Below are 20,904 nucleotides of genomic sequence, written 5' to 3'. Positions count from 1 at the left end.
ATCAGCATGTGACCTGAAACTTCGCCCCAAGCCCAGACCGCATGTACCACTCTATTCGCATCCGGATGTCATCATCCTCCTCAGACACTGTTCACAGCAGTCGTCGCGTCACTCTTGGCCTCGGTGCCAGCCTTGCTCGCGGGCTGGCGGTCCTCATAGCCCAGCTCGGTCTTGGTCGTGAGCGCCTCGCGCAGCTTGCTCTCGCCCCGGTGCATCCACACGTTCCAGCCGCTCTGGCTCAGTGGCCACAGCACCTTGTTGTCGAGGCTCTCGATCCATTGGCGCGGCTGGGGCTTGGGCTTGGACGTGATAACGTCCAGCTCCGATGCGATCTGCGCGCAGTACAGCTCCATCGGCAGGTCGTTCACGTCCTGCCCGAACGGGTTCTCAATCTCGCGGCCGATGAACAGCAGGCCCAGGATGATGTAGCCGGCCGCGATGGTGGCGGGGATGGTTACCCAGGAGAGGACACCGACAAGCTGGAATGGAAGGAGGAACACGTAAACCCATGTGATTTGCGAGATGGCAATGGCATAGGCGATGGGCAGAGGGGTGGTGAGGACACGCTCGGTACCAGTGAGGACGTCGTTCAGAGCAGCGAGGTTGTTGTCTAGGAACGCAGTTAGCGACATGAACGAGACTTGCAAGACCACATCGGCCGGTTGGAAAATAAGAGTCTCAGCTTACAGGCCAGAGTCTGTTGCATGGGAACCGTCAGCTGCCCACCATCGATGATATCATCAATGAAGGTGGCCAGATAGCTCAGGATCTCGAGGGGCAAGTTTCCCAGGGGCCGGACAGCTTTCTTGATGGCCTTCCGGGGGTTGCTGGCCGCAAACGAGACCCCGAGATACTCGCCAGTCGCCCTCAGCTTGTTGTGCTTGTGTGGCAGAGCGGTCTCGGGTGTCTCCAAAGTCGCCTGCTGAGCAAACGTGTCGAGGTGGCTGACAAGGTTCTTGAGGTCTTCGTGGTCGGTGTAAGGCTCAAAACGCAGCTTGTGCTTGAGGGAGACAGCGAATGCGACAAGCAGGTTCATTGCCGTGCTGGTTGACCCGGGGTATTAGTAATTGTTGGCCGCGACAAGTAGGAGCGCAGATACTCACAGCTTGGCTAGGATGTCCTTTTCCCTGCTATCGGGACGTTCCTTAGTGTGCAGCCAGAAAACACGTCCCAAGTTTTGCGATGTCAGGATAAGCTGAGCCCAATACTTTCGGCCTTCCATATATCGTTCGTATGCGCTTGAATTCCGGAAGCTCAAGCTAAGACTGACGACGAAACCGGTGACGGTGAGAAGGACCGACTGCACGCTGACTTTATGGCAGTAATTGTGTTAGCATCTCGAGATAGGACCCAGTGAGGTTCATGGGTGTAAACATACGATCGACATGGGTGAGTTTCGTAACGAGTGTTATGCACGACGCCCAACCACCCAGAATAAACAGCGGTATGATCATTTTTGGCAAGATGCTGCCATGCATCTGCATGAACATGGGCCATTTCGAATGCTTCAGGATATCTCGAGGACCGGTCTGGAGGTTGCATGGTCAGCAATAGCTCGTCGCAACCCGCGGCGCGCATCTAGAAGCTACGCACGCGGCCAACAGGCACCACGCCGCTACTACCATGGCAGCAGCAGCACGCCTGGTGTGAATGAAGCTTACAAAATAATCGTCTAGATCTAAACTTGTATGCTGCCGGCTGAAAGGATTTGGTGTGTTTGCTCTTGACCGCAGTATGGACTCGATCTGCTCCAGAGGAGGTTGTTCGTCGGAAGGCCGTTGAGTCTTGTGGCCGACTGTGTCGCCGTTGCCATTGACGGCGGTGTTGGGAGCGTGGTATTCCCCGCCTTCCGCCATGTTGAGCGAGGTGGATTGGGGACGACTTCGGAGACCAACCGGGACAGTGATGTGCTGTGTGCTGTCAAGCTCTAGAGCAGCTGGACGCCTGGATGTTCAGAAATTAAGGGAACCCCAACGGCAGGAATCAGGTAGGGCCAGCACCACCAGAGGTGAATCTATACGGTGACGAGAAGGAACAGAGCTTAAATAGCGCAAGAGTCAAGGAAAGAGTGTAAGGAGAGACAGTTCCACAGTTAAAGGAAATCGAGATGCCCGGAACTCGAGAGATCAACGGTAGTAGTGGGCAATGTCATGCAGAGATGGAGAAAGAAAACCAGCGTGAGCTTGGATGGGGACAAAATAATAATTTGGGACGGGCTGCCGTTCGTGTAATGCAGCCTAGCTGGTCCTTGACCAGTCCCCACACAGACGCAGCTCAGCCATTGAATCATGGTCAAGGCTGCCAGAAATGGAAGCACAGGGCCGTGTCAAGGACCAGCCAGGGCCGTGCTAGGGGCACTGGCGAGACTGGGCAGATCGGGAGACCCAGTCAGATTGGAGTGAATGTAAGGGTCCACTTCGTAACCGGCAGTAGGGGACCGTGGTGGAAGCATTTGAAACAGCAGTTCAATTCCGCTGGCTTGGCCAAGAATAGGGGGCCGCCCCCCGGGATCTGGGTGGTAGCCAGCAACTGGCAGGTTGCTTTGTCCGCTGCTTGCCGTGCCCTGCCTGCGTGGCTCAGGAGGATCGGCAACTCAGATACCAGAAGTGGTAATTCGCCCATGGCGACAAGCCTCCCGGGGAGGCGGACATTGGAAGTAAATTCGTCAAGTGAATGGTTGGTTGGTGGGTTTGTTGGGCTATTGGTTGCTGGCATCGTATTGCGTTGCATGTACTTCTGTACCAACGGCCTATCAAGCTAGCCAACATACTTGGGATATGAAGGGGGGGACTGTCAAAGTCGGAAAGGAAAAAAAAAAAAAAAAGGTCAAGCAAGGAGGAGTTGACCAAGTGGACTGTCAGCACGGCTCAGGGGTCCAGCTGAAGCTCCAGGCCGGCCTAGCTGGATCCCAAGGGAGCTCACAGTAATGAGAAGAGGGACTAATAGAATGGTTGAGGGCGAAAGACTGGTTGGCCGCCTGCAAGCCAGACCACATGGGAGGGGCGGCGCCAGATTCTGCCACTGTTGCGGGTGCCAACGGCTGCAGGGAGCGGGACCTACATTAGTGGGGCCCCTTTGGACGACGGGGAATCGGCCCCAGTGTTCTAGCCTCTGGCCAGTCTGACCATGGCGGAGGTGGATCTCATCAATGCCGGTGGGCCTGCCCGCTTTGTGGGCGGGATCCAGGATCGTCCCATGTGTTTGGTATTTTGGGTTCTAGAATGTCAGAGCCGTAAACTAGACTCGACGGGAGGTCTGCAATGGCAGCTGTCAGAGAAGTGCCGTTTGCCGTGCCGTGCTTTGCGGCAATCCAGCCGAGTGAGGTCATGGACGAGGCCCCGTTTCTGAAAGAGCCTTTAGATGGAGAGTATAATGATATGGCATGGGCGGTGTGAGGGTGTCCAAGGATGGCCTTGGAGGAACGTTCAGCTGCGGCACAGCTTGCGGGCCCCGACACGAAAAGTACGCGCAGGCAGTCATCCTCGACTCCAGTGGGGATCTCCAGCTGCACCACGGTGAGATATCTGGCGTCAATGGCGGCGAGCCTGAAAGTTATTTGATGTTGGCCAGCCGACATTCATGCTCTGGCTGCTTTCCCTCGGGTTGTTGGTGGAGGTCGGAAGCCGGCAAAGGCGAAGACGTGCAGCCGCGAGTTGAGTTTGGAAGCGTTGCAGGCTGGCAGGGTGCTAAGGTTCCTGCAGGGCCAGGCCGAGGCGCGCATGGAATGTTTCAGAGGGCCAAATGTAGACATGCTGCGCTCGGCGAGGCCTAGTCGCGGGCCGTTCGTAGAGCTCGAGGAGCTTACTTGGTCGGGGTTGGCCACATTCGACACCAAAGGATGTGCCGACTGGGTGGAGCTTATCCCAGCCTGAGTTGAGTTGTGTGAGCGGTGTTGTCTGCGATGAGCAGACTGCAGTCAGTGCATCGGAAAGTTTTGATGCAGTGCCTGCGATCGTCTCTGCGAAGCTCGGCTCTCCAAATTCTCCAGCAAGGCACAGACTTTTCTGCGGACTGGGCTCTACTGGGGCTGCTGGAGAGTGGAGTAAATGAGAGCCATATTTAAACAACGTTGCAGAGGCACACGCAGCACACACCCACTGTCACGCAGACGCCCTGTTGTGCATGGCAGACGCGTCCTCGGGTTTGAGATGCGTAAACGGTACGGGATATGCTTGCCGCGCATCTAGAGACGCACCCCTTGTTTGACAGAGTCACTATCTGGGGGGGGAATGGCGTCTAGACCAGGGACATGTCGGACTTGAAACAGCTTCTCGGCTTCAGAGTCGAGTTACGGGAGAGCGATCATGCCTTTTGGTCGTGGTGCAGACGAGGTGCAGACGAGGTGCAGCTGAGGTGCAGCTGGCGCTGGCATGGCAGCCGAGGGTCATGCAACCAACAGGGCAGCCAGCGAAGCATTGCATATAGATACATGTCTGTTGGTGCGGTACATGTGGTGCTGGATCCATCGATATGGATATACAGGGCTTCGGCCTCGTCAGGTCAGGACAGCAGACAGTGTGAGCGGGTGAGGCGCGGATGAATCCACAGTCGCACGAGCTATTGTGGCCGAGTTGAGCTAGGTCGACGACGATCTGGGTTTGGGTTCTTGAGCCTTGTAGCACGAGCCAGACCGTAATACACGTAGGAGCAGTTGGGTTGACTAAAACTGGCGAGATGCACGAAAGAGATAATGGGCGGATGAAGTGAGACGGACCAACAGACAGCGAAGAAGCTCACCAAAAAATGGGGCCACGCATTGGTGCTGGGTTAGGTAATCAGTCAAGCGCAAGACCGGGCAGGTACGGGGGCATTTCTACTTGTACCTCCGTACCTCGGCACTCGCATCCCCTACCCCTGAGTTGGCTTATTCATCACTGCCCGGGCAAAAGCAACTGCCAGTAGACGACAGCTCCTTCTCAATGTGGCATCGCCCTACCAGCCCAAACCGCCTGGATCGAGCCGAGTCCAGTTCAAGCCGAGTCGAGTCGAGTCGAGACAAGACAAGCCAGCCAATGTTCCTCGCCGGCTCAGTCGCAGCCAGCACAATCCTCCCTCCATCAACATGCTGTCCGGCATCCTGATCTTCAACCAGAAGGGCGAGAACCTCATCTTCCGCGCCTTTCGCAACGACTGCCGCCCCCGGCTCGCCGATGTCTTCCGCATCCAGGTCATCAGCAACTCGCAGGTGCGCTCGCCCATCCTGACCCTGGGCAGCACCACCTTCAGCCATGTCAAGCACGAGAACATCTACCTGGTCGCCATCACCAAGAGCAACGCCAATGCCGCCCTCGTCTTCGAGTTCCTCTACCGCCTGATCCAGCTTGGCCGCGGCTACTTCGGCAAGTTCGACGAGGAGGCCGTCAAGAACAACTTCGTCCTGGTCTACGAGCTGCTCGACGAGATCATCGACTTTGGCTACCCCCAGAACACCGAGACCGACACCCTCAAGATGTACATCACCACCGAGGGCGTCAAGTCAGAGAACAAGTTCGAGGACTCGGCAAAGATCACAATGCAGGCCACCGGCGCCCTGTCCTGGCGCAAGGCCGACGTCAAGTACCGCAAGAACGAGGCCTTTGTCGATGTCATCGAGGACGTCAACCTGCTCATGTCCGCCACCGGCGCCGTCTTGCGTGCCGACGTCACCGGCCAGATCATCATGCGCGCCTACCTGTCCGGCACCCCTGAGTGCAAGTTCGGCCTCAACGACAGGCTGCTCCTCGACAACGACGGCCTGCTGAGCCTCCCCAGCGGCAACAGGATGGGCACCAAGGCGACCAAGGCGGCGGCTGGTAGTGTCACCCTCGAGGATTGCCAGTTCCACCAGTGCGTCAAGCTGGGCAAGTTCGACTCCGATCGCATCATCTCCTTCGTCCCTCCCGACGGAGAGTTCGAGCTCATGCGCTACCGCGCCACCGAGAACATCAACCTGCCCTTCAAAGTCCACGCCATCGTCAACGAGGTGGGCAAGACCAAGGTCGAGTACAGCATTGGCGTCAAGGCCAACTTCGGCACCAAGCTGTTCGCCACCAACGTCGTCGTCCGCATCCCCACGCCCCTGAACACCGCAAGGATCACTGAGAGGTGCACACAAGGAAAGGCCAAGTACGAGCCGGCAGAAAACCACATCGTGTGGAAGATTGGAAGGTTCACGGGACAGAGCGAGTTTGTGCTGAGCGCCGAGGCCGAGCTCACCTCCATGACCAACCAAAAGACCTGGAGCAGGCCCCCGCTGAGCATGAGCTTCAGCCTCCTGATGTTCACGAGCAGCGGGTTATTGGTGAGGTATCTCAAGGTGTTTGAGAAGAGTAACTACAGCAGTGTGAAGTGGGTCAGGTACATGACAAGGGCTGGGAGCTACGAGATCAGGTGAGCCGTAACGATATCCTCCGCGACCCAGACAACTACTGACACCCGTAAACCAGATTCTGAAGAATACGTAGGCTCGTGTAATTTTCGATGTTCTACAGCATGGCGAGGCGTTCTGGGAAAATACAGGGTTGGGCAACCGCTTCCAATGCACACCATAATCATCACCGCGGACGTTACCAACGGATTAAGATTCAGATCCCTGGCAGCACGCCAGGATCTTGGAGCCAGATATGGAAGACATTCGCCTGGCGGATTTAGCCTTACGGGCTATCGAAGGCGAGTCTAGTGTCCTCCGCTTGGGACCGCCACCCACGCTCGAACGACGTCCGGCCTTGTTTGCTCGGCTTTAGCCTGGAGCGTGATGCACGGTGCGAATATCAAGCCAAGGGTTCGTCCGAGGCATCTGAGTGCCAAGCCATCGTGGAGATGCCAAGCTGCCTGGGCAAGTCAAAAGGTGCGGTCTGCTTGCAATGACGCGCATCCGAGCCGCCCGGAGGTTAATATCGGGGCCACAGCAGGACGGCGCGGGGATATTTTTGTACGAAATCGGGCTTCCCCTGTCGACCGAGCCCGACAAGTGACTTCAATGGCGTGACAGACAGTCGATTTGTACATATCATCTAATTCAAGGACACTTCAGCCGACTGTATCGGTCACCCGATCCGTGAGAACTCCCGGCCTCGTCTATACTTGCGAACATGAGATCCCAACTCTCGAAGACTTTGATTGTACATTATCCAACGCGGCGCAGACTCAAGACCTACTGAACTTGTGAACAACGCTATGAAACTATCGCAAAAACCAGGGTGCTCACAAAATTCAACTGATCAAACATTGGTGTCATCTCTTTTCTCCTCGCGACTCTCCGTCGCAGCCTCGCCCTGCTTCTGCTTCGCCCTGACATCATTGTTCCCCAGCCCCAGGGAAGTGAAGAAGCACAAAGCCGACAAAGCTACCGCAAGGTAAAAGGTTCTGTCGAACGAGACCGCGTACGACCTCACCACGGCCGGCAGGTCCTCCGCGGAGACGACCTTGCGGAACGCAGTAGCTCCCGCAGCGATGACAGCCTTTGGGTCGACATGCGGGGCCCTGGAGCGGATCTGGGATGCGAGGCTGTCGTCGAAGATGGTGTTGGCCACAGATATTAGCACGGCGCTGCCCAGACCTTGGATAAAGGTCAGCATCGCCATGGCGACGGCGATCTGGGAGGGCTGGAGGACGGTTTGTACAGCAATGAGGGCCTGAGTAGCGAGGCAAAGTCAGTCAGTATGGTGGTCGCCGAGGCATTTATACTGCGGGAAGAAGTGAGAGAGCGTACCATCTGCATGCCCGCACCACGGCCAACACCAAGGATGATCTGATATCCAATCCACGTCCCAGTGTTCGTACCAACCGTCCAGGTTGAGATCAGCCCCGCCCCAACACTCGACAACACGGCCGAGAAGAGGGCCCACGGGAGATAGTACCCCAGCTTGCTGACCGCGAACCCGCTCAGCACAGCCGTGATGAGCTGTGAGATGATGCTTGGCAACATATGCACGCCGGCCGTGAAGGGCGACGAGCCCTGCACGGACTGGAAGTACAGCGGCAGGAAGTACGACGTAATAAAGGTGCAGCTGAATAGGCACAGGTTGGTCAGGCTTCCCGCGAGCACGACCCTCTCGCGGAACATACTAAGCGGCATCATGGCATCCTCGCCGCCGACGTGCCACTCCCACGCGACGAACAGCGCACCCACCGCCCCGGCCCCGCAGAACAGCCCGATCACCGTCGCCGAGCCCCAGGGGTACGCGCCGCCGCCGCCGTAGTGCAGCGCCAGCAGCAGCATCACCACGGCGGGGACGAGCAGGGCGGTGCCCACGAGGTCGAAGCGCCTCCACAGGCCCGGCCTCGCGACGAAGCTGCGGAAGGGCGGCTTGGCCACCTGCTCGGGGATGCGCACGGCGGCGAGGGCTGCGGCGGCGACGCCACCTATGGGGAGGTTGATCCAGAAACACCAGCGCCATGTCGAATATTGCGTCAGGGCGCCGCCGATGAGGGGACCGCCGATGAGGCCGAGCTGGCTGACGCCCATGAGCAGGCCCGTGACGGCGGGGCGGCGCCGCAGCGGGACCAGGGCGGCGATGATGGTCAGGGCGCCGTTGAAGAGGCCCGAGGCGCCGAGGCCCGCGACCGCGCGGCCGCCGATGAGCATGTTGGAGCTGGTGGAGAGGGCGCAGATGAGGGAGCCCAGCTCGAAGAGGAGCACCGAGGCGATGTAGGTCTGCTTGTTGGGGAGGTAGGTGAAGAGCTTGCCCGTCATGGGCTGGAGCGCCGACAGCGCCAGCTGGTACGACGAGACGTACCAACCGATATCCTGGACCGAGTGGAACTCGTTCGTGATGGTCGGCGTGGCCGTGCTGAGGATGCTGTTGTCGAGGAAGATGAGGACGGTGGACAAGTTGAGGGCTGTCAGGGCGAGCACCAACGGAGCACCCGTGAGGTGTCCTGTCCCATCTTTGACCTCTTCTCGGGTGGTTTCCTCGGCGTCGCTGGTGATGCCCGGGGGTACGGATGCTGCGATGGAGGGCACGAGCGAGAGCAGGACAGGCTGGTGTGGATGTGCGAGGCTTGGTCTGCGGGAGCTTGTTCTGCTGGGCTGTTTTTCTGCCTGGTCCTCTGCCCAGGATGCGCCATCTTGCGAAGATGGCGGACTCTTCTTCTCTGGTTCGGCCATCCTTGGTTCGGCTGGGCCTTCTTTCGTTTCACCCATAGTTGGGATGCCTGAGTGGAGCATATTTGAAGCTATATTCTGAGCATGGACAGGCGCAACCTGAGCCACATGGCCCTGGCCACGGATTCAAGACACCTTCCTTGGAGTATATAAGGAATGCCAACAGGTAACCGGTTAACCTCACTTCTATTGTCACTAAATGTTTACTCACTAGGCTGCAAGTCAACGCGGCGGATTACGGGCCCGCAAAAATGAATCCCGCTTCACCCCCAACTGTCAGACCGACGCCGGTTCACTGCATTCAGTTGGCGCCGACCGTTGTTGTTGGGCATTTGGCTAGAACAATGTGCCTCAATGTGCCTTGTTGATGTCTGATCCTTCACTCTTTATCGATTAAGGATTCGGCACGTCAGACGGCAGGACTTGATCCAGCCGGCGATTATCGCAACTGACCGTTTCCGCTTTGGGGTTTCCAAGTCCGCTGCACAATCCCGTGGCTGGTCAGAATAAGCAAATCCTCCAAGCCCTCTCCGTGCTATCGAAAAGGGTTGGTGTACTATCTGTGGACTTGCATAAAGCTGTGGCTCATACTCTAATCCAATGGTGCCATGATGACAAAAAAAAAAAGAAAAGAAAAGAAGAAAAAAAAAAGAAGAATCGCATGCTGCAACACTGAGAAGACGTTCGAAGCGGCCTGCTCTTGTTTCCTTTGCCAACTTTCCCGCTATTGAAAAGGCTCTCAAAGAAGCAAGAACAAAGGCATTGTGTGCATTGTGTATGTCCGATCACATAGCAACATATAGATTATCACAGGCTCTACCAGCATCAGGGTTTAGCAAATCTGCTCAAACGCAACATAAGACATTATCCTCACCCATCATGATCTCATCTGTCATCGCTTCGAACAACCGTGCCATTGGCATTATGGGTTTCCGTATCACCGAGATGGGTGGCGAGACTTGGTCTGACGGGGACATCCACGATGGCAAGAACGATCCTGCTGCAAGTAGCCTCCGACTCAAGGTTAATGTACAACACTCGCGAAGTGTACCGAGAGGCTAACAAAATCTTTCGCTTCATGTTCAACGCCCGAGGCGCAATAGTGCACAAGGGCGAACCGGCCGGGCCGTGTCACGCTTTGACCGAGGAACAGCGAGGCAAGCTCAAGTCCAAGCTCCGACATCTGGCCCAACTCGAAGGTGGTGCCGAGCAGATGGACAGAAATCAGTTCCGGCCTGCCTATCTCTTGGACTCTGTTCGGGAGCCGGGGCAGCGCGGACATCGACATCAGAAACCTCCGGAACCTGCTATGGATCTCGGCGTTCTGCCGGGTGGGAATCATCGATTTTGATCAGAACTATGGGCCTGAAACTTTTATAATTTCGTATCTGGACGAGAAGGTTATTGAGGACATGGTGCTGCAGATGTTTTCGCATTTGGAGGAGAAATGGTTGAGAGGGAAGGGCTTGCAGTCCCTGAGGGATATGCCTGCGAACAGCAAGCATCCCAATGAGGACCCATCCAATACTGGTCTTATGCCTTCCTCAGAGGCATTTGCCGTGGTTGTGGTCGAATCTGAATTGCGGATCCAGCTGGGTGTGTAAAGGCGAGGGATCCTGTTTTTGTTTGTTTGAGAGTGCTGAGGTAGTCTAGGGATATATAATGAGATTGTCAAATTCATGAGCGTGACTATGAACAAGAGCGTGTCTGGTCTGCAATGTTGAGACCTCATTGTGCAAAAAAGACTAATTGTGTTGATTCAATCAATGTGAAAGTGATTTCGGTGAGCGGAAGTCCTCATGCAGTTCAACATTCTGGATTGTTAACGGTGATGGTCGCTGCATCTCGCAACGCCATAACTATGTGAGCGAAAGTACAAGACGCATAACAGCCGTCAATCCTTATTTTCAGTCTCGATTTTTGCAGTCAAACAAACTTTAAGAGTTGATGAGCCAGGGTGATCCGTTCTTGTCGCTTGGCATGAGAGGTTCTTATTTCTGCTCATATACTCGCGTAATTGTGCCGCTATCGTTGCCACAGAGGAAATACCCACAAGAGCGCGGCTCTTCTGCACCAGAAGAGCCGCCAGAAGAGCCGCGTTGCCCGGAATGCCTCAGCGGACGTTGCTCTGCGAACCATCGGATAGAGTCAGCTGTTGCAGGGTGGTCATTTTCGTATTCGGGAGAGGCGGATGTCCCCAGGGCCGTGTCAGCTTACGCTCGGATGCGCTGGAACAACGAACGAGATCCTGACCAAGGATCGGATTACATCACCCACTGCACACACCGAGCAGCACCACCTGCACAGCCCGGCCAACTCCGGCGGCCTTCGGATGCTATATCTCTGGCCAAATCCGCTTTCCTCCCCGGCGACCGCGTCTAAACTTTCTCGTTCGAGCCCACAGCCCGTACGCCGTCGAGTGGATTTCGCAACCTTACTCGTGCTTCCTATCACAGCACAATCCCAATCCCGACTGAGCGCGCCCCGACCGACAGTGAACCTTGGAATCCACCCGCGCGTACAAGTCAATCACCCGCCGCCACCGACAAATGCAGCCGTCACCGGCCCGTGTGGCAAAGGCCGGCGGTGGCACACCGGCGCCGTACGGGCATGCCTGCACGAATTGTGTCAGGGCCAAGTGCAAATGCATGTATGGCGATCATACTGGCGCGTGCGAGAGGTGAGATACTCGCTGCTGTGATCGTGTTGATCACTTGGCCCTTGTCTTGGACTGCAACATGTAGAACCAAGACCGACCCTCAGCACAGCCAATTCCGAGCGTTCCTTATTACTTCCACGCCTCTAATCCCGACGCATTTTCTTCCACGCCGTATCTGTTTACTTCGTCCACTTACCCGATCCTAGGTGTTTCCGCTTGCAGAAGGTCTGCCAGCCATCAGTGCCGAGTCGCAAGCGAAGTCAGAAAAAGGTGCCAGGATCGAGAACAGCTCACCTGGAGGAGAAGCTGGACGACCTGGTCTCCCTCATACGGTCCCAAACAGCCGTGAAGGGCCCAAATGAATCACCGCCAGTCCCGACCCCGGGGTCGCTGGGGCAGTCGGCATCCGATGGCACAGCTCTTCCCTCCCTCTCATCAGACTCAAGCCCCAACACCGTCAACACCTCAGTCGTCCCGACCTGCCGCGCGTGGGGCGGCAAGACGAACCCCTCCAGCAGCACTGCAGACGCAGAGCTCGACTACTACGTCCCCGAGAAGGAGGCCCAGGAGCGCCTCGACCTCTTCCGGCGTGACTACCCGCAGTTCGGCCCGGTGGTACACATCCCACCGAGTGTGACTGCAAAGGAACTCCACCAGACTCGCCCGCTGCTGTGGATCTCCATCATGGCCTGTACGACCCGCTCTACGAAAGAGTCACATGTGATTGGCGACAAGGTCCGGCACATTGTCTCGGAAAGGGTGGTGCGGCAGTACGAGAGGAGTCTGGACTTGTTGCAAGGCTTGTTGGTCTTTTTATGCTGGTAAGGAGCCCCATATCTTCCATGCAGTCTACATTGTGTTATTGTTGGTTTGCACGTCAGCATCCCTTATCCCCCGTGTGATTTTCTATGTGATTTTCTATGCTATTGGATTTCCTACTTGAGCATGTCGACTTCGTCCGGAGTGGATGACTTTTCGAGGCTATCATGTTCAGTCAGGCGTGTCTGCTTCAGACTCAACCTCGTCAGCGTCAATCGCAGCAAACGCTGATTATAATATTTGACCAAACATAGGCCACATTCCCACAAAAAGGAAAACCCATTTATATCGATCTGGACTGGTATCGGAGTTGCCATAGCTCACGACCTCGGTCTTACGGCTAACAAGACTGAAACGGCTTTCACTTTTATGAAAAAGTTTGCATTTCACGGAATGAAACAACCGCAGACTAAAGAACGCACAATGGAAGCCAGGAGGACATTGCTGGCTTTGTATGTCTGGTGTAATACGTAAGTATACCCTCTCGAATATCTGCATTCAAATCACAACACATTCCCCATGATGAGTCTGCTCTGATTGGTTCCGATAATGAGTTGACATGAACCACAGGGCATCGCAAATGCTGCGGAGAGACCACAACCTCCGCTGGTCACCGCATATGGAGGAAAGCCTCCGGCTATTCATGGAGCAGCCCGAGTGTGAAGGGGACAAGATCCTTGCCACACAAGTCCGCTGTGCCCTCATCTCGGAGCAAATGAATGATTTCTTGATACAACAGTCTCTGAGCGGAGAGAGTCAGACATCACCATACTTCATAAAAGCTCTCGATGGGCAATTGCAAGAGATTTGGAGGACCTTGCCGGAAATGAGGGCCACATCTCATAATGGTGAGTCTTCCAGGAGAACAATCACAACGGCCATGGCCTTTAAATGTGGCAGCGCTCATTGCTACTGAATGACTGGGACCTAACCACGCTTCCTCTCAGATACGGTGCTGCTCCACATGTACGCCTCAGAGGTCATCATCAACGAGCTCGCCCTGCACCTACCGCCCTCGACGGCACACACCGACGTCATGTACCGCCTGGACCGGCTGCAGAAGTGCCTGAAGGCCATCGAGAACTGGTTCGACACGTACGAGCGCACGCCGGCGTCCATGGCCCTGGGCGGGACGTTCCACCTCTTCGTGCAGATGGTGACCGGGCTGGTGACCTGCATCAAGCTGAGCAAGCTCGAGGACTTCCCGGCGTGGGACGCGGCCGAGGTGCGGCGGCGGCTCGACGTCTTCGCGCTCTTCGACCGCATCGCCGCGCGCATGGAGACGATCAGGACGGTGGCCGGGATCCAGGAGGACGACGAGCGCGAGGAGAGCATCTGGGCCAAGTCGTCCAAGGTCATGGGGCTCATGAAGGCCGGCGTGCAGGCGGAGTGGGCGAGCAACGCGGGCGGCGGCGAGCCTCCTGATCCGGCGGCGGCTGGGGCGCATGCTCTTGATAGCCGGCTGGCCATGACCGCGGGCGGCGACGGCGTGATGGGTGCGAATCTGCAGATGAATCAGGATGCCCTCACGGGGGAATATGTGCACAATTTCGGGGACGACCCGTGGCTGTCTGCGATGTTTATTCCGTGGGACGCGATGAATTTCTAGGAGCGATGCAGCGGTCGCCGGCGTGGGAGCACTCCGGGCCGGCGTAGATAGTACATCCGACGCTCTCCACTATTCCTTGACGCGGGATTGACTCTGTTATATTTAATAAAGGAAATAGACTTCTACAACCATCCTGTCAGCGGGAAGTAATTCTCATAAAGCCCTGGCGCATCTTCAACTAGTATTACACTTGATACCTAGGTATGATGATAAAAGATGCCAATACTAGAAAAACCTGTTTTCATAATAACGAAGGGTCAATCATCCTTTTTCTGGCTGAAAGCTGCAAAGTCTAGCTGACTAAAATAGTTCCACTTTGCCCAACGTTACTTACCATACACACTGTAAGCAAACTGTTGTTGGTCTTGAGAATACTTGGCAAAGCGAATCGAATACATTTTCGGGGCGACCTGTGAAACGATTTAAATGCAACTCAACCCTGTAAGTACACGTCGACGCGACCACCCCGCACAGCTTTGCTGAATACACCCAACCGCTGATTCCAACGACACCACATCTCATCGCAACCCACGTCACAATGAACTGGCTCAAAGATCTTGTTTCTCCAGCCGTTCTGTTATTCCTGGCGAACTTGGAATATCTGGCAATCGTCATTATCGTGTCGTTCTTGATCTGGTGGATCCCCCAAAGTCAGCAGCGGCACGAAGAGTGGCGCTGACAGCATTCCCTGCGACTCGAGCAGCAACGACAGCCTGAGCTGAGACCAAGGCAAAAGCAAAGGCTACAGCGGCAGATCGACTATGTCAGCCAACAAGAACCGACACCGTCATCATCTGGATAGCTCACTTTTGATTCCGCGCTCTGCGAGAACTGCCATAAATTCTTCCGTCTACGTCTCTCAGGTCTACCACAAATCGCGGCCACACACAGCGAGACGTTGTCGGTGCTACGCCAGAATGCCATGAGCGGATGCTCTGTGTGCGCCTTGATCAGTCGGAACCTCCAAGACTCTGCTCAAGACTGGCAAACAGAGTCGCAAACGATGAAGCTTGTCTACGGCCAAGGAGCCATCACAATCGCAGCCGCCAACGCCTCAGACTCTACCAAGGGTCTGTTCACGGAAAGAGACCCCAACAGCATCACACCACCTATTGTACCTTGTAGTTGGCGAGATGCGTGGTGGTAACCTACCCAGCCATGTTGCGTAATAGACATGCATCTTCGCACCGAAAATGTCGAATATTGAAATCTGGCCACGCGCGGGTGGGCAGTACAAGAGCGTGTACTCTCGCCGAGGTTATTGTTCTTAGGAAAGAATAAGATGTTCTACCAGTGCCTTGAGGACGAATTTTGCGAGTCCTTTCCGCTTGCCGTCCCTGATATAATGATACCAACCGAGACGCTTGAACTTCATGGCACGCACGCCGAGCCCCAAAAGGTTTGGTGCAGTATTGTCAATGCGTATTCCACCGCGGAACTCACTCAAGACTCTGATGAGCTCATAGCTATAGCTGGTGTTTCTGAGAAAATGCAGGAAAGGCTGTGCGATCGATATGTGGCAGGCCTATGGGAGAGTAACCTGCTCACAGAGCTCTTGTGGTCGGCTTCAGAAGCCAACAAGCCTCGCCCCAACCCTTGCATTGCGCCGACGTGGTCATGGCTATCCACGAACAGCACCGTAAAGGCCATGACACTGCAACACCCACAACATATTCGAAAACAGTTGGCCGCAGTCGTAAGCACGGCGGTAGATTTACTGGACCCATCACATGCCACGGGCAACATTCATCCTGGCGCAATGATTCAGCTCAGAGGCCGTCTCAAGCCCGCCGAGTGGGATCTGGTAGCCGAGCACCGCGCCGATGACTTTCGAAGATATCAAGTCACCTGCGACGGGTTTTACGGATCTCGCCAGAGTCTGACCAGTGGGATGGATCTCCCAACGAGAGGGCTTCCTGAATTATGGACCCAAGTCGACGCGTGCCCCGGCCCGGACCTGACCCTTCTCGACATCAGCCTCCTACCCATTGCCATCTTCGCCGGGAGTAAGGGTGGTCCCGACCACGTCCAAGGTCTGGTCTTGACTCCCAAGGACGCCGCTGCGGGAGTCTACGAGCGGGTAGCTCATTTTAGAGCAAGTGAGTCCCTTGCGGCGTATCTGTTCTTGGAAAAGTTATCGGGGGATCGAGGTCAGAGTGTTTTGCAGACGTTGTCCCGGAGGAGAGAAGTCTTGGGTGCCAGGGGCCGAGTGGAAGGATTTACGTTGATGGGACCCAAAGGTGGACCGAAATTCAGGAGAGAGACATCATCATTGTGTGATACATGAGATGTTCAGATATCCGGATCTTGTTTCGTCTCTTCCTAACACCTAGGCTGACCATCGCCACTATTTGCATATGTGCGCTTGTGCCCATCAACAAACTCCTTCATAAATAATCTTACAGAACATATCGCTACAATTAGGAGGTCGCCGATATTATACAAGTACCAATAGGTGCCTCATTCTCCCATTTATATTATACATCAAGCTCTCACCACCAGGAGTAGCTCACCACTCATGCTACCTCAATTCAAACTCCCTAACCCGTGATGTTCCATTCTTGACAAGCCCAGCAGCCTCGCCGTGGACCATGCCGTGGACCATGCCCCCTCCGACATAGAGAAAATGATCGTCCTGCTTCCGGAGGAGCGCGATGCTCCTATACCCTTTCAGAACACATGCGAGATCTCCGACGGCTGTCTCCCATGATCCGACACCAAAGTAGCCGCCTGATGTTCGGAAGATTACACCACTGCCCAGTCGACCCACCTTAGGCGACAATCGAGTTATCCCAATCTGCTGGCAATACTGAGCCACTTTGCTGTTCCGTGGCATTTTCCTTGTGGTTTCGAACGCCAACAAGTCTTGGAGCCAACAAGTCTTGGGGCCAACATGAGCTGGCTTCATGTCCAACTCTACCACTGCCATCATCTTCCAAGTCCAGAAATGTCTCCCGAAGGGACTGCACGAAACCGTCCTCTGATTCCGTCCGGAGCCCCAGACTCTCAAGCATGGCGCCGTGATCGCGACCTCCTTGAAGCACTCCAACCATAAAAGAATAACCGTAGATGAGATACTCATGTAAACCTGGACCTGATACGTGCCGTCTGGCGTCGTATCCCAAGCGGGGAATATCCTCCCAACACAGCAACTCGAAAAGAACCCTTTAACAAGCGTCGTCTGTCGGCTGGCTCCCCAGAATCATTCTGGGGGCCGGAGAAGCACCGACAAGAACGGAGCGAGGTCTTTGCATTCGAGAACACTGGTGTATAATTCCTGAACGGAGTCGATGACAACACCGTCCACAAAGAGCGAAGAGCCCTGGATAGAGGTGATGCTTGAATCCTTATCCGCGAATACACCAAAGTCGGCATTGGCCTCGCCAAAGAACATTGCATGACTGTAACCGTGCTTGAAATGTGGCTTGTTTGGAGCCCAGGATGCAAAGCCCTGGCACTCGGCGTCGGTACATTCTCGCCCCAGTCCAGCCCGGGGAAGGAAATGCAAGGCGGCCTGAACAGCGCTGTCTTCCTGTTTCAGATTTCTGGAAACGCTCAAGCCAAGCTGCTATCATATCATGCATCCCTTTTGCCACTGATGTCCGCTCGGAGTAGTCGACCTCGATTTCGATCCCCATCGCACCGAGCATGCCGTACACGTAGTCCTTCGGCTCGCTTGCCGTAAGATCGCAGGCGTTGAACATCGTAAACCACAACGAATTATTGTCGTTCTTCGAATGCTGAGACATCCATACTTGCCAATGCCCGGAGACCAGATCGTACCTTGGCCCGTCTGCATTGATGAAAGAATTCCACCGGGCGGTCGAGGCGAAGCTGGGGTCCGGGAGCTTGCCATACGCCAGAATGTCGAACCAGGCCATCGCGCGACTGAATGTGTCACGGAACGACAAGGAGCTGGACTTGCAGGACATCAGCGGGTCCCGCGCCAGAGCGACTTCCTGAAGGATCCAGACACGCCTCCAACACTGCAACTCAAAAAGGTAGTCGACTGCGTACCACTTCCTGTTCAACCAGTACGGCCACTCCCCAGTCTCGGAGCCGTCGCGCAACTTGGTCCACCCTTTCCAACCAGCTGATAAGCCTCTCGTCGCTATGGTCCGTCTCCAGAATCGTTTTGCCAGCCTCCTCCTCAACGATGCGCAGTTCTTTGCTGATGAGCTCGAATGTTTCGAATGCCGTACGTAGGTGAAACTCCTTCCGGTCATCATCGGATACTTCATCGAAGAAGCGCGTTGACGCACTCGGCAGCCAACACATGACCACCTCGGCACCGGAAAAGATCTCCCTCGTCAGTTGCACCTGATGCCCCCTTTCGCTGTTGTCGCTGTGGTTGATACGGACGGCATCAGCCCACACCCAAAGCCCTGTCTCATCGCGGCCAGGGAATTTCGACTTCCAGTGGCGAGGGATGTACTACTGCAAGGCCGACGCGAGGCCTTTGGTCGCCTGGAAGGTTTGGCCGTTCACCCGGATGGGCACGCGGCCGGCGTCGTCGCCCCCACACGTACCACAGGGCCGCGAAGGGAGGGCAGCTACGGAGGGGGACTGTCACGAGTTTGCATTCCACGCGGTCCTTGGCGTCGACCTTGAGCGGTGTGAGAAGGCGGATCTCGTGGCTGCCTGGATCAAGTGGATGGTAATAGAGGGGCGGGCACGAGCCTCTGGCTTGGCTCAGCCATTTCGTTAATGCCACTATTGGCATGGCAAGACTTGCTCAAGGTGTTGTGTGCTTGGTGGGCAAAGAAACGCGAAGTGCATTGTCCTTACAGTCCTTGTCAGGCAGGTCTCCAAAGATGTTGCTGCCTGTTCAAGGCTGGGTGACGCTACTGCCTGTCAGCCTGTCAACTTGTACAGTGACATGGGAAGTCTTGGCAAATGTTTGAGACGCTTAAGTTATTCATCAGGCCCTCAACTCAAAAGCGTCTGGCTATACCAGCTGCACCGCGTTAGCAGCCTCGTAGGTCCTGAGTAGTACCTGGCCAGCGAGCTGAGCGGTAGTCGGGGGAAAAGGACACTTGGGCATCATCCATCCAACCATTCGATGTAATTATAAGCCACAATGCTGAAGCCAATTTTCCTCCTAGATCCCGTTAAACTATCATCCTTACAACGACTTGGGCAGTCTTTACAGACGTTCGCAATTGTGGGAGTAAAGATTTGAGAACTTTCATTCATACCGTGATGCACTTGGACATCTATATTCTCTCGTAAAACACTGTATGGAGTGGAGTATAGACACAGTCGCACTCACAATTGACAAAATAGAAACGTGGTAAATAATGAGAAAATGCAATCACACCATTTTCAAATTTATTCTATATGTCTAAGGCCTGCCGCTGTCTGTCAGAGATAGAAGCAAACAATGTAAGTCCCGAGCTCAGCTGGAATAAGATAAAGCAGCGCGCCACCCAATTCGAGATTCGGGTATCAAGCTTACCGAACGGATACTCCTTCTTCTCAGAAACCTGGCTGAAGGCTGTCCCCAGGCACCCCAGGAAAGCTGTTCCGATGCTGGACTCCGATGCCGCCACCGATTGCCGAGGGTAGAGTCCCGGGTGCCTGGTGAATGTTTCCATTCCAAGAAGTTTGTGTTTGCTGCGCCCGGATGGTACGAGATGACTGCGCCGATGTGTTTAGATTACTACTAGGCATGCCACCAGGGAAGTAGGTGGGGGCCCCTGAGTGATGTTGCGGGATACCAGCAAACCCAGGGTTGGGGAGGGGATGTGAAGTCTGCGGGTGGTTAAGCCCTGCTCTCAAGGGAGCGTTGTTTGGAAACTGGTTTTGCTGGGGAATTTGTATTGGCTTGGGAGCCGATGCAGTTGGTATTTGCCCGGCCGGACAGGGTGCTCGAGGTTGGCGAGCGGGTTGGGTGAATCCTCTTCTCAACGTATTTTGATCTGGAGACTGGATATTCTGGAAGCCTTGTCGTCGTCTGGTAGCTGATACAGCTGGAATTTGTCCCGTCCCACAAGGTACTTGAGGTTGGATAGCAGGCTGGACAGAACATCCTCCCAACTGATTGTTATTCGAGGACTGGGTTGTCTGGAGACCTTGTGGTCGGCTGCTAGTTGCTGAAGCTGGCATTTGTCTAGTCCAAGGTACTTGGGGCTGGCTGGAAGGTTGAAGGAAACAACCTCCGGACAGAGCGTTATTCTGAATCTGCATATGGGTTTGCTGGAGAGCCTGGAATCGCTTAGTAGCTGCTGTATTTGGCACATGTCCAATTTGAGGTGCTTGAGGCTGGTTTGAAGTCTGGCCAAAGCCACGTCCCGGCTGAGCGTTATGTGGAAACTGCACATGGGCTGTCTGGGGACCTTGTGGTCGCTTGGCGGCTGGCGGAACTGGCATGCCTTGTCCCGTCCAGCCGGATGGTTGAGGTTGCCGAGACGACTGCGTTGGAGTTTGGCTCAGATGTGGTTGATGTCGAGGAGGTTGATTCTGGTAGTTCAGAGGTTGGGCAGGTATGTTGGGTGGGTGATGGGAGGTGCCTCGTGGTGGTTGGCTGGCTGGTGGTCCAACAGCCGCAAGATCGGCGGGAGGCGCAGAACGAACAGGCATCCCGTAGGACGGAGGAATTTGAGCAGCTGCAACTCCATTGACGTTTCCAGACGCATATAGAGGATTTGTATTGTTTGGCTGAAGCGGTTGAGGTGGCGGAACGCCAAGTTGTGCCGCTGGTTGTGAGTAAGATGAGGCATCTCCTACCCG

At 55.3% G+C, this 20,904-nt stretch overlaps 7 protein-coding genes across 7 annotated transcripts; 4 read left to right on the top strand and 3 right to left on the bottom strand.

The window, feature by feature from the left end:
* Positions 1 to 80: 80 nt before the first annotated feature.
* INS49_015135 (uncharacterized protein) lies at positions 81 to 1,856 on the bottom strand (the record flags this gene model as incomplete). Its single annotated transcript, XM_043175821.1, has 4 exons — positions 81 to 610; positions 688 to 1,043; positions 1,104 to 1,307; positions 1,729 to 1,856. 4 exons carry the CDS (start codon positions 1,854 to 1,856, stop codon positions 81 to 83), a joined length of 1,218 nt encoding a protein of 405 aa, XP_043020778.1.
* Positions 1,857 to 5,062: 3,206 nt separating this feature from the next.
* On the top strand, positions 5,063 to 6,432 carry INS49_015134 (uncharacterized protein; the record flags this gene model as incomplete). Its single annotated transcript, XM_043175820.1, has 2 exons — positions 5,063 to 6,369; positions 6,426 to 6,432. 2 exons carry the CDS (start codon positions 5,063 to 5,065, stop codon positions 6,430 to 6,432), a joined length of 1,314 nt encoding a protein of 437 aa, XP_043020777.1.
* A 767-nt stretch (positions 6,433 to 7,199) lies between these two features.
* Positions 7,200 to 9,088, bottom strand: INS49_015133 (uncharacterized protein; the record flags this gene model as incomplete). Its single annotated transcript, XM_043175819.1, has 2 exons — positions 7,200 to 7,613; positions 7,691 to 9,088. 2 exons carry the CDS (start codon positions 9,086 to 9,088, stop codon positions 7,200 to 7,202), a joined length of 1,812 nt encoding a protein of 603 aa, XP_043020776.1.
* Positions 9,089 to 9,964: 876 nt separating this feature from the next.
* INS49_015132 (uncharacterized protein) lies at positions 9,965 to 10,689 on the top strand (the record flags this gene model as incomplete). The annotated part of the gene is made up of 3 exons (XM_043175818.1): positions 9,965 to 10,091; positions 10,189 to 10,312; positions 10,377 to 10,689. The coding sequence occupies 3 exons, from the start codon at positions 9,965 to 9,967 to the stop codon at positions 10,687 to 10,689; spliced, it is 564 nt and encodes a 187-aa protein (XP_043020775.1).
* Positions 10,690 to 11,634: 945 nt separating this feature from the next.
* INS49_015131 (uncharacterized protein) lies at positions 11,635 to 14,172 on the top strand (the record flags this gene model as incomplete). Its single annotated transcript, XM_043175817.1, has 4 exons — positions 11,635 to 11,687; positions 11,951 to 12,565; positions 13,134 to 13,411; positions 13,511 to 14,172. 4 exons carry the CDS (start codon positions 11,635 to 11,637, stop codon positions 14,170 to 14,172), a joined length of 1,608 nt encoding a protein of 535 aa, XP_043020774.1.
* A 1,282-nt stretch (positions 14,173 to 15,454) lies between these two features.
* Positions 15,455 to 16,882, top strand: INS49_015130 (uncharacterized protein; the record flags this gene model as incomplete). Its single annotated transcript, XM_043175816.1, has 2 exons — positions 15,455 to 16,252; positions 16,742 to 16,882. 2 exons carry the CDS (start codon positions 15,455 to 15,457, stop codon positions 16,880 to 16,882), a joined length of 939 nt encoding a protein of 312 aa, XP_043020773.1.
* Positions 16,883 to 17,374: 492 nt separating this feature from the next.
* Positions 17,375 to 18,895, bottom strand: INS49_015129 (uncharacterized protein; the record flags this gene model as incomplete). Its single annotated transcript, XM_043175815.1, has 4 exons — positions 17,375 to 17,573; positions 17,956 to 18,131; positions 18,190 to 18,517; positions 18,702 to 18,895. 4 exons carry the CDS (start codon positions 18,893 to 18,895, stop codon positions 17,375 to 17,377), a joined length of 897 nt encoding a protein of 298 aa, XP_043020772.1.
* Positions 18,896 to 20,904: the final 2,009 nt, after the last annotated feature.

Source organism: Diaporthe citri (assembly GCF_014595645.1).
Source record: "Diaporthe citri strain NFHF-8-4 chromosome Unknown scaffold_8, whole genome shotgun sequence".
Classification (NCBI taxonomy): domain Eukaryota; kingdom Fungi; phylum Ascomycota; class Sordariomycetes; order Diaporthales; family Diaporthaceae; genus Diaporthe; species Diaporthe citri.
Note: the sequence above shows the minus strand (reverse complement) of the source record. Positions and strands in the feature narration are given on the sequence as shown.